The sequence below is a fragment of the Mycteria americana genome, chromosome 7 (assembly GCF_035582795.1).
Source record: "Mycteria americana isolate JAX WOST 10 ecotype Jacksonville Zoo and Gardens chromosome 7, USCA_MyAme_1.0, whole genome shotgun sequence".
In the NCBI taxonomy this organism is placed as follows: domain Eukaryota; kingdom Metazoa; phylum Chordata; class Aves; order Ciconiiformes; family Ciconiidae; genus Mycteria; species Mycteria americana.
Window position 1 is genome coordinate 58757764 of NC_134371.1, and position 11108 is coordinate 58768871.

Genomic DNA, 11108 nt, shown 5'->3' on the forward strand with positions numbered 1-11108 from the left:
ACCTGCTCTCCCCCTGCAGACCTACAAGGCTGGGTGGAGGGAGAGGCAGGTGCTACTCAAAGTAGACCCCATGCACTGTGGCCACAGCAAACAGGGAGGTGTTGGAGAAGGTGGCGGAGGCGAAGCTGTCGCTGTCGGGGTCCCACAGTGCCCGGCTGGCCACCATCAGGCTCTGCTGGCCCCGCTGGCCCAGCAGCACGTGGCAGACCAGCTTGTAGCGGGGTAGCACCACCTCCTTCACCCGGCTCCGCAGCAGCTCGGCCAGGCTCTGGGCTAGTGGGGCGCTGCCCTGGGGGCTGTACACTGTGGTCCCCAGGGTGCTGGCCAGGGCCCCCTCCAGCACCCGCTGCACCCGCCCTGCGTCAAACTTGCAGCCTTTGTCTGGCCCCATCCTGTAAGTGTTTTCGAGGCGGGTCTTGAGGATGGGCTGGAAGAGGGGGAGCCCAGAGAAGCTCACACGGCTGTGGAGCATCCAAGGGGTGATGGAGGGGCGCCTGCCCCCTGGGACTGCCCCGAGCGAGCTGCGGCGGCTGGCCAGGGGTGCCAGGTGTGTGCTGAGGATGGAGCTGCGGCGGGAGGGCAGGAGCGGTGGTTTGCCTTCCTCGGTGCCCCGTGCCGGGGCTGGGGGCTGGGAGCCATGGCGGGTGGCCCGGAGCGGAGGGGCTTCAGCATTGTCCACAGCTGTCACCTGGGCTGGCAGGGCCCCCTCTGGGGATGGCTGCTCGGCCATATGGGTGGCCTGGAAAGGAGATGTGGCTCTGAGTGTCGGGGGAAAGCAGGTTGCTCCCTAGCCTCTTCATCCCACTGCCTCTCTGCTTCCCTTCTCCCTATTCCCTGCAAATCCCATGCCTCCTGGCACACGGGTCACTGTGGGGCTGGATGCAGAGGGGTTGGGGGAACTGTGGCAGCTGCCTTCCCTTCTCCAGCACTTTCATCCGCAGCAGCCTCGGCCAGCGGGGGCTGATCCAGCACGGCCACGCACGGTCCACCCAGCCCTCTGCTCTCCCATCTCCAGCCTTTCCCCCCGGCATGGGTGAGCAGCTCCTTTCCCTCCAGCCTCCCCAGCCCTCCTGCCTGCATCTGGTCCCACACTTACCCCTGGCCCTGCTCCTGCCCTGCCGGGGTAAACCCAGGGGACTTCTCTCTGGCCGATGTTGTGCTCCCAGCTGCCTAGGACCAACTGTGGTCCTGCAAGTCACAGTGAGCAGGGACAAACCTGTTGTGCTCCTGGAGCATGAAGTGTTGCTACGTGACAGCTACATGACACTACAGCTCTCCAGGGCCGCTCTGGGGCACAGCTCCCGTAACTCTTTGTTTCCTGGTCCCTGGACAGCCCTGTTCCCTTTCACTCGTGCCCTGTCTGCATTTCCAGGTGTGCCAGCACAGGGACACAGTTGCTCCAGGCACGTGCCCTCCAACCTCGGCTGCTCCCTGCCAGCCCTGAAAAATGCTTGCTGGTGTTGAATGTGCAAAGGAAGAGCAGAGGGTGGAGAACAGCCACTGTGATCGCAGCTTTGCACCCCAACTATGGACTGCACTGGGGCTGGGACCTCCAACAGCTTGATATTACCCAAAGGTTTGCATCCTTCAGGTACTTATCCCCCCTGCACCAAGGGAGAGTGTGGGCAGGTGGGCATCCATCCAGCACAGCCCCGCCATGTGCCGGGGAGCCTGCTGCCGCAATGCCCTAGCCCGAGGGCAGGTTAGCTGGGGAGTCCCGACCCCAAGCGGGGTTCCTCTCCGCCGGCAGAGCCCAGCCCAGCTGGTACGCTGTGGCCACCCCGTCAATGTGCCTTTGTCTGGCCCGGCTGCCGAGCTATTTGAGGAAAGTGGGGACGGCTTTTGTGTTTCTATCCCCCGTCAGAGGTATTTATAGCCTGCCGCTGACTAGCGCTGCCAAGCGCGCTGGCAGCTGGACCCCGCTCCCTCAGGGTGCTGCCTTCGGCTGCGGGCCCTGCTGCTCCCTTTCCCTCCCACCACTGCTGACAAGCGAAGGTGGGTCCCTCTGTGGGCACCCTCCCCATCCCTGTCTGCGGGCTGCTTGGGGCCAGCCAGGCTTGGGAGAAAGGGGACAAGGCATCCCCTGGCACAGCACTTGGTGTGGGCTTGGGTGAGGCTGGTTATGCTTTTTTCTGCCTGCGATCACTTGTGTGCTAAGCAGACACGAGAGCTGCAGGGCTTTGGCCTGGAGCATCAGCAGGAGAGAGGGCTTTTGCCATTTCAGGGCGCAGATCTCCCTGCTGGGCTCGAGTTTGCTCCACTGCCGGTGCTGGGGACCCACCCGTGCCCAGCAGCTTTCCATGGGGGCTGTGCACGTGGAGGTGGGGTTGATCTTTGTGCATTTAACCTGTGCGTGTGTTGCCTTTTCCAAAACCCCAGCCGCCTGCCTCCCTTCACCCCCATCCGCCCCATCCACAGGCTCCTCTGCAGCAAAGCCACCGGCTGGGGGGGCAGCTCCCCGTGCCGGGGGTGCTGGGGCTGTGCCATGAGCCGGGGTGACTTGAACCGAGATGCAGCCCTGCCTCCCCGCTCCGCTCCCTTCCACCCGGCAAACGCCGGGACGGAGCCGCCTCGGCAGCGAGGGTGGGCTTCCCCGCTCCCCGGCCCCTCTCTCCCTCCCGCTGCCCCCCCCGGCAGCCCGGCCCCGGCGCTGCCTGCCAGGTTTCCCTAGCAATGGGCCGTGTCGTACGGCGCGGCGGCCTCCTCCCCGCGGCCTCCCCAGGCCGGCCAGCCTCCCGCCTGCCTCCCGCCTGCCTCTGCCTGCTCCCGTCTGCCTCCCGCCTGCCTCCCGCCTGCCTCTGCCTGCCTCTGCCTGCTCCCGTCTGCCTCCTGCCTGCCTCTGCCTGCCTCCTGCCTGCCTCCTGCCTGCCTCCTGCCTGCCTCTGCCTGCTCCCGCCTGCCTCTGCCTGCCTCCTGCCTGCTCCCGCCTGCCTCCGCCTGCCTGCGCCGCCTTCCTCCGCCGCCCTCCCCAAGGCAGCCCATGGCCGGACCCTGCTTGGCGCGGCTGCAGGGCGAAGCGGCCGCCTTCACCGCCGCCCTCCGCACCCTGGTCAACAACCCTCAGTTCAGGTGAGGGGCTGGGGGGCTGCCATCCCCCCCCAGCCATGCCGAGCCCCCCCGGCGCCAGCTCCACGCTGCTTTCCCACGGCCCCGAGCCCTGCCGGGGGGGGTTTGGGGCCCCGGGCACTGTGTGGAGCCCCGGGCAGCCGGCGGGGCGGGCACGGCTTGTGCACGCCCTGGGGCATCCCCCACGGCTTTTGCGGCGCTCCCCCCACATCCGAACGGCAGCGGGAGCCCGGGGCTGCGTGGGTGCATCCCCCGTGGGACGGCCACCACCTCTGTGGAGGAGGGAAGGTCCCCGGGGGCACCCAGACCCCCCTCTCTCCCCACGCACAGTGCCAGCAGGACAAGGCAGTGTCCCAAGGCTAAATCCCGCGCTGGGGCTCCTGCCCGTGCCAGGAGCGGGGGTACTGCAGCCGCCGTGCTCCCCAGGGACAGCCACCCATGCTCAGCTCCTTTCCCACCCTGGCTTCACCGGTGCTTTCCTTCGACACCTCCAACCTCCCTGCACCCCGGAGGGCAGGCGGCAGCCCAGCTTGCCCCCCGCCACAGCGCCCAGTGTCCCCGCCACCTCCTCCCAGAGCGGGGAGCAGAGATGGAGAGCCGCTGCCTCAGCCACCCCCCACCTACATGGCACGTTCTGCCCAGCAGCTGGCCAGCTGTGTGGTCCTCTTCGCCCACTTCATGCTGAGGCCTGGCCAGTGGTATCTGAGGAAATTCCCCGCCCTGATGAAATTTTGGCCACCCAGAAGAGAAATCCTAGTGAAAACTCCCCAGCCACAGCGCCAGGCAGTGGGAAGCGGCTGCCAGCACCTGGCCATCCCCAGCCCACATCCTGGCACTCGCATCTTGCATCCCGCACCCTTTATCCTGCATCCCGCAACCCACATCCTGCAGCCTTCATTCAGCATCCTGCAACCTGAAATCTGTGCTCTGCATCTATCAGCCTTCGTCCCGCATCCTTCCTCCTGCAGCCTGCACCCTGTAGCCTTCATTCTGCATCCTACAACCTGCACCCTTCGTTCTGCATCCCGCAACCTTCATCCCGCACCCATCCTGCAGCCTGTGTCCTGCATCCCAGACCTTGCATCCCATAACCGCAGCCTGCATCCCACATCTCACAGCCTGCATCCCGCAGCCTGCACCCTGCTTCCCTCACTTGACCTGTGGACCATAGCCATGGAGCAGTTTATTTCGGTGCCCCTTGCAGTACCAGTCACAGAGGACCCGTCGGGCTCTGCTCACACCACCCAGCACACCCCAGCCGTGTGTATCCCTATACACATGTGAGATGACCCAGGTCCCCTTCCCTCTGGTGGGCACATCCTCTGTGGGACACTGCGAGGGTTGCGTGGTGGGTTTGTGCACGGCCTCGTGGCAACTAGAGTTTGGGTGGCATGTCTTTGGCTCACTGCCCTGCTGGGATGGGGGAAGAGAGGAGGAGGGGATGAGGGGATGGATGGGCCGTGGCCGCATGGCACGCACAGGCTGGAGACTCCCTGCCCTTTGCCCGCTCCCTTTCCCCCGATCCTGCCTCCCTTTCCTGGGGCCACAGGGCTGGGGAACCATGCTGGGGGGCTGTGAGGAACCCCGGCAGCGGGACCCCATGCCCCAGCACGCAGTGCAGGCTGCCCTGTTCCACAGGCGCAGGGAGGGCCAGTGCCAGCCCCACCAGCAGCGATACCAGAGGCTTCGCATCCCCAAGCACATGAGTCAGTGCCTGTGAGTCAAGGAGGCCAAGCCCGGTGGCAGCCGTGCTTTCCCTGGCTTTGCTGTGCCAAAAGAGAAAGCCCCTTTCTCCAGCTGTCCCGGGCCTTTCTCTGTCCTGCTCTGTGCCAGCACCCATGACTGGCTGTGCCGGCACCCATGGCTGGCTGTGCCTTCCAGAGGACCCATCTTACCCCACCTGCAGCATTCAGGTGGCCACAAGGAGCCACCAGCAAGGAGCACTCCGTGCCTCTGCTGGGAAAAGCCCTGGGTTAAAACTAAAGGGCACTGCCCCACTAGGACAGGCACCCTTTCCTGCCCCTGTGCCCTGTCCCAGCCCCAGGGCATCCTGTGCCTCGGCTTCCCAAGGCACCCCATCCCTCATGGTCCCCTCTCCCCCACAGTGACGTGACGTTCGTGGTGGGCCGGGAGCAGCAGAAGGTGTTTGCGCACCGCTGCGTGCTGGCGTGCCGCTGCCAGGCTTTCCGGGGGATGCTTGGCCAGGGGCTGGCAGGCAGCGAGGACCCCCCCAGCAGCGTCCCACCCCAGGGCCCCTTCATCCTGGGCAACGTGCAGCCCGAGGTCTTCCTGGCCGTCATTGAGTTCCTCTACACCAACAGCGTCACCCTCAACAGCCACATCGTGAGTGGGGATGGGGCTGGCAGGGACCATGGGCATGGGAGGGACAAGGTGGGGATGCAGGGGTAGGGGGTGCTTCACAGCTCCTGGGGTGCCGAAGGTGGGGGGGGATGCTCTGCATGATGCTTTCTGGCTGGCTAACAGTGCAATGAGTGTGTGGGGTCTCAGCAATGAGTGTGTAGGGTGCCCAGAGCACCTTGTCCCGCATGTGTCTGCACCTGCCTTGGGACAGCTGGCTGTGCACACCCTGAATGCTGGGAATGGGGACACCAGAGCAGGACACCATATGCCCCCATGCAGCAGCCCCTTCCCCCCCATGCCCCACTTGGGAGCTCCCATGGAGGCAGGAGGACAAGTGCCCTTGGCCCCTGGGCTGCCGTGCCCGTCCATAGCCCTGCATGCTGATGCTCACAAGGTCTCTCTTGCCTGCAGGCTCTGGAGGTGCTGACCTCGTCGGTGGAGTATGGCCTGCAGGATCTGTGCAAGGTATGGCCCTGCTTAGACTGGGGGCAGTGGTCCCCGGGTGCCCCTGTGCTGAGGAGCACCCCAAGGTGGTCCCTGCATGGCTGGGGGCTGGAGGTGGATCTGAGGACAGCATCGTTGTGCATCACCCAGGTCCATCGCAGGCTCAGCCCCTGCTTCTCAATCCTGGAGGGTCTCTCCGCTGGGATCCCCCTTGAGGGGGTGCAGCACTGGCCAGGAGCCCCGCGGGGGCCGGGGAATCCCGGGGAAGGGCATGGGACCTCATGTCTCCCACATGGCAAAGGGCAGCAGGAAAGCCCCGATGCCATTGCCCACGGGTGCCCTCTGGTCATCTGGCAGGATGATGCCATAGGGAAAGCCCCAGTCCTGGGGAGCACTCAGCACCCCAGCCACGGTGCTGCCAAGGGGATGCTGCTTCGGGCGGGAAGGTTTTGGGAAGGCAGCAGGGAGCAAAAAGGAGGGGTCAGAGCTGGACAAGGAGGAGGCAGGGAGCTGGAGTGGCTTGGCGCTGGGGAGGGCGGCCGGGCCACGTCATCAGAGCAATTCCTGAATTACAGCCGGGCCGATCGCGTGACCCGCCATCTCGCGCCCGGACTTCCCCTCCCTTCCCACCGCGCCGGGGAAGGACCTTGCTGAGGAGCTGAGGAACTGCGGGCTGCTGTGTGCCGGGGCAGTGGGACAGGACCTGCCCCATCACCCTATGGGGACAAGCTCAGCCGAAGCCCAGATGTGGCACAGGGCTGTCAAACAGCTGTCTGGGCAGGGAAGGGACGTAAGGGGTGTTGCAGAAACGGGGACCCAGTGCCCCGGGCACACGAGTGCCACCCCACCATCCAGCAAATGCATCCTTGTTGGGGGGAACGATCTGCAGCAGGGAGAGCCATAGGGGAGGGGTGGGAGGGAAGGGGCTGCCCAAGGACAAGCCGGGGAAGCCCATGGCTGTGTCCCCAGCTGCAGGGTGACCTCATCTCCCTCCCACCAGTGACTCAGAGCCCTTCTGCCCCAGCTGATGGCTCCTCCCTGCATGTCACATCCCCTTGGGTTTCCCAGGGGCTCTGACCCCTTTGCGTGGGAGGCAGCTGAGACGGGCAGGAGGGAGGTCCTGCTCCCTGATAGACATGCCCATCGCTGCGTCCCACCTGCATCGCCCACGTTTTGGCTGCAGCCGGAGATACTGGTCCCCCAACAGTCACAGACAGAGAGCAGCTGGCAGGCAGGGCTGGGAAATGCTGGGGTCACCCAGTGCACTGCAGCCAGCACCAGGGTCATCCCCTGTGGCAGGACATGGCTAGTGACCGTGGCCAGGGTTAGGTGACCCACATGGGGCTATGAGGTTGGCTGGGGTTTGGTCACATCAAGCTTGGTCCCTGGCTGAATCAGTGCCTGGGCTGGCCACCCACAGCCCATTGCTGCCTTATGAAACCCTTCAGGGCTGGAGGTGCCTCCACCCCATGTCCCGTGTCCCATGTCCCATGTCTTGAGGGCTCAGAGGGTACTGAGAGTCACAGGAGGGGGTGGCAGGGCTGGGTGCCCGCTCTGCCCACCCTTTCTCCATCTGCCTTCCAGCTCTGCGTCAAGTTCATCAAGGACACACTGAGTGTGGAGCAGGTCTGCGAGGCTCTGCAGGTGAGTGTGACCCCAGTGAGGTCACGGAGGGTTAAAAATAACCTGTCTGATTTTGGGGCAGGACCTGGCCTGACCCTCCTGCTCTCAGCTGGACAGTGGGGCAGGATTTCCTACCCACCCCTGGCCCAGCAGCTGCCTTGCCAGCTCCTGGGCACATTTGTACCAGGGCTGCAAGGGATACTGGGGCCACCACAGCCTGGCAGGAAAATGTCCTCATGCTGCCCTGAGCAGGGCTGGCCAGAGCTCCCCAGTGCCAGGGCCTTGCTATCATCTGCATAAAACTGGGAGGCACTGGGTTTCTGGGAGCTCTCGTGGTTTTGAGGCCAGTCCCAAAAACCCTGCTGAGAGTTGGGGCACCTAAAAATAGCCTTGGAGGGGTTCCAGTGGCCCTGCCACACTGCCTGGTGGGACCAAGGCTGCTCCACAGAGAAGGGGGATTTGTTCCATCTCCCGTGGGCCGAAGCGATGCTCTCGGGGTGAGATGCTGGCCCCAGAGCACAGAATCTCCCACCAGACGAGGTGCCAGACCACCGCAGCGTAAACAGAGCTAAAACTGGCCCGGAGGAAACAAACGGAAAACCCCAAAACCCCAGAACAAAACAAACCTGAAGAAAACATCTTGCCTTCCCTCCCCACTTGCGTCAACGCCGGTCCCCTGCCGTGGTGGAGGGGGAGGCGATGCTTGCCCTGCCTGTGCTGGTCCTGAGTACCCTGCATGCAGGGGCTGCCACCGCAGGGGGACAGGGACATGTCCTCCTGGTGCCGTGGGCAGTGCCAGCTCTCGGGCGAGTGTCACTGGGTGGGGCTGGGGGAGGATGAGAGCACCCCAAATTCCTGCTGCAGTGGGGGATGGCAGCTATGGGGCAGGCTGGGGCTGGCTCCAGAGCATGGGGCACATGTGGGAGGCTCTAAGCTGACCCTGTGCCCACGCAAGGAGTGCTGGGGCTGGGTGGCCCCATGTCCCCACAGTGTGACCTTGTGAGAGCAACGCCGGGGCCCCTTGCGCACGCAGGACTGGGTGACGTCCCCGAGCAGCAGTGGAAAATCAGCTGCTTCCTGCTGACGGCAGGATAGAGCCACCAAACCCTTTGCCGTGGGGCAGGCCAGGAAAGGAGGGGACCTTGGTGCCCCTTCCCCACCATACCCGCACCATGGCACCCACACAGGGGGATGCTCGCCTCACCTGGGTCCCTGAGAGTGCCCGTGTCTCTGTAGAGCTTTGGCAGGGGGGGTCCCTCCTGCCCCAGACCCCCCCACAGGTGTCTGTGTTGTCCCACAGGCTGCGGTCACCTATGGGCAAGCAGACCTCCAGCAGCACTGCCTGGCCTTCATCGAGGGCTGCACCGCGGTATGGCTGTGGGCGATGGGGGAGCATGGCACGGGGTGCTCCAGGGCATGGGGAGCACCAGGGGCACATGGCATGGGGAGCACTGAGGGACACAGCATGAGGCAGGGGAGGAAAGGGAGCAAATGGTGTTTGGGGAGATGCTGGGTGCCAGGTAGAGGCTGGCTGGGGGGTACTGGGGTGCCAGGGGATGGGGGTCCAGTCCAGGTGGGGGGGATGCTGGGGTGCCAGGCAGGGATGGTGCCAGGATGGGTCTGATGGCCCATGGAGGGGGAGGGCCGGTGTGGGAGTCCCAGTACCAGCGCCCCGGTGCTGTGTTGTGTTGGCAGGCGGTGGTGCGGACACAGGGCTTCCACGAGCTCTCCGATGTGGTGCTGGCGCAGGTGCTGCGCAGCGACCGCCTGGCCGTGGACGAGCTGGACCTGGTGCAGGCCGTGCGGGAGTGGGCACACGTCAGCTCGGTGAGTGCAATACAGCAGTGATGGGGGGGTGGGTGGTCCTGCCTGCCCCCCCCCCAGACAGAGCACCCAGGGGTGCCCGGACCCTGAGTGACCGGGGCAGGGAACCCAGGTGTCCTGTCCCTGAGCCCAGGGTTGTGTGATGGGCACAGAGGCTGTGTTCCCCCCAAAATCCCCCGGTGCCCAGGGCATCACCGGCCCCCTCCCTCACATCCCGCAGGCCGTCTTGGAGCGCCCAGTGCCCGAGGTGGCCGCCCTGCCTGTGCGGGAGCTGCGCCTGCCCTTGCTGGCACCCAGCGAGCTGGCAACGCTGGAGAGCCACAACCAGCGGGACCTGCTCATCCCGGTGAGCTGCTGCCTCCCCCCGGGGTGCCCCAGCTCGCCTCCGGGGCTGGAGGATGCTGCAGGGCCGGGTTCGGGGGGGGGGACTATGCTGTGGCCATGCTGATGCCCCCATCCCTGTCCCCGTCCCCGTAGGTGGAGAGCATCGCGGCAGCCTGGCGGTCCCACGCGCTGAGGAAGGGCAGCGGGGTGCCCTCCCGCCTCTGCCGGCCCCGGCGTGGCACACGGCCCCGCGACCACCACCGCCACCTGGACCCGCACGCCAAGTAGGGGCTGGGTGCTGAGGTCCCCCCAGCCGGAGCAGGGGGCTCGGGCAGTGGCAATGTCCCCCCATCGGGTGCTGTGCAGTGGGGCAGGCTGTGGGGCTGGGCGCTGCTGGAGGAGCCGCCGCGGCCAAGAGCATCAATAAAGCCCTTCGCCCCACGCCGCAGCTTCAGGGTCAGCGCAGGATGCCCGGGTCACCCCAAAAAAAAGGGTGCGGGGACTGGGGGGGGTTGGAGCCGGGCCATGGGGGGGGTGCGAGGACGCCCAGGCGGTGACCCCAGGGGTGGCAGGGCTGCAGGGTCCCCTGAAGGACGGGGGCACAGGGTGAGCCCCCCCCCCGTTCCCAGCCCCACTGCTCCCCCCAGCCGGGCCCGGTGCTGGGGCCCTTCCCCGGGGCCGTGCTGCCCTCCCCCGGCAGCGGGGCCGTGCTGCAGCAGGCAGCGAGCGCTGGCACCGGCCTGGGCAGCGGCACGACCCTCCGCCCCATGGCAGCGGTGGGAAAGGGGCTGAGCGGGATGGGGAGCCAGGGGCTTAGTGGGGGGCAAGTGGGAGGGGAGACCCCCCGGCATCTCTGCACCCACCCAGCACCGCTGCACCAACGCCAGTGACCCCCCCCGAACCCCAGCCAGCAGCCCCCAGCCCCTCATAGCCCGGGGGTGAGGGGACAGGCCCGCCAGCCCCCATGTGCCCCACACGCTCTTACACACCTCTCCACAGCGTGCACCCACCCCATTGCATGTGCGCACACAGCTGGGTCTGTCTCAAGCACCCCCCCCCCAGCTGTGCCCACCCCAGGAGAAAAGGCCGGACACAAGATGTGATTTATATATAATATATATATTTACTCTTTAAAAATAAACCTTCGGTCCCCACTACCGCCTGTACAAACTACAAAAATAAACCTTTGCTCTCTTTGATATAAATAACTTAGATGGCGTGTTTGGGGGGGGGGAGGGGGCGGGGGGGGGGGGGGGCTGCCCGCCGTGCCCACGCCTGGCACAGGGACGGGGGTCCCCAGGGCCACCCCAGCTCAGCGGCAGTGTCTGGGGGCTGGGACAGGGGACGGGGTCGCGGGCATGGCAAACACCACTGGAGTTAAAGTGCTGGGTAACGGCATGGACGGTGCCCGGGACAGGGATGGGGACAGGGGCTGGCCTCAGGGACAGCCCCGCTGCACGGGGACA

General features: G+C 65.8%; 2 protein-coding genes across 3 annotated transcripts; one reads left to right on the forward strand and one right to left on the reverse strand.

The window, feature by feature from the left end:
* Positions 1-52: 52 nt before the first annotated feature.
* On the reverse strand, positions 53-736 carry DYNLT4 (dynein light chain Tctex-type 4). Its single transcript, XM_075509263.1, has one exon. It carries the CDS (start codon positions 728-730, stop codon positions 53-55), a length of 678 nt encoding a protein of 225 aa, XP_075365378.1. The 5' UTR covers positions 731-736.
* A 2107-nt stretch (positions 737-2843) lies between these two features.
* On the forward strand, positions 2844-10844 carry BTBD19 (BTB domain containing 19). Of its 2 annotated transcripts, XM_075508641.1 has the most exons (8): positions 2844-3069; positions 5172-5409; positions 5839-5892; positions 7456-7515; positions 8795-8863; positions 9190-9321; positions 9539-9664; positions 9796-10844. In XM_075508641.1, the coding sequence occupies exons 1-8, from the start codon at positions 2981-2983 to the stop codon at positions 9928-9930; spliced, it is 903 nt and encodes a 300-aa protein (XP_075364756.1). In that variant the 5' UTR covers positions 2844-2980; the 3' UTR covers positions 9931-10844. The 2 variants fall into 2 exon arrangements, with proteins under 2 accessions (XP_075364756.1, XP_075364757.1); XM_075508642.1 differs by lacking the exon at positions 9539-9664.
* Positions 10845-11108: the final 264 nt, after the last annotated feature.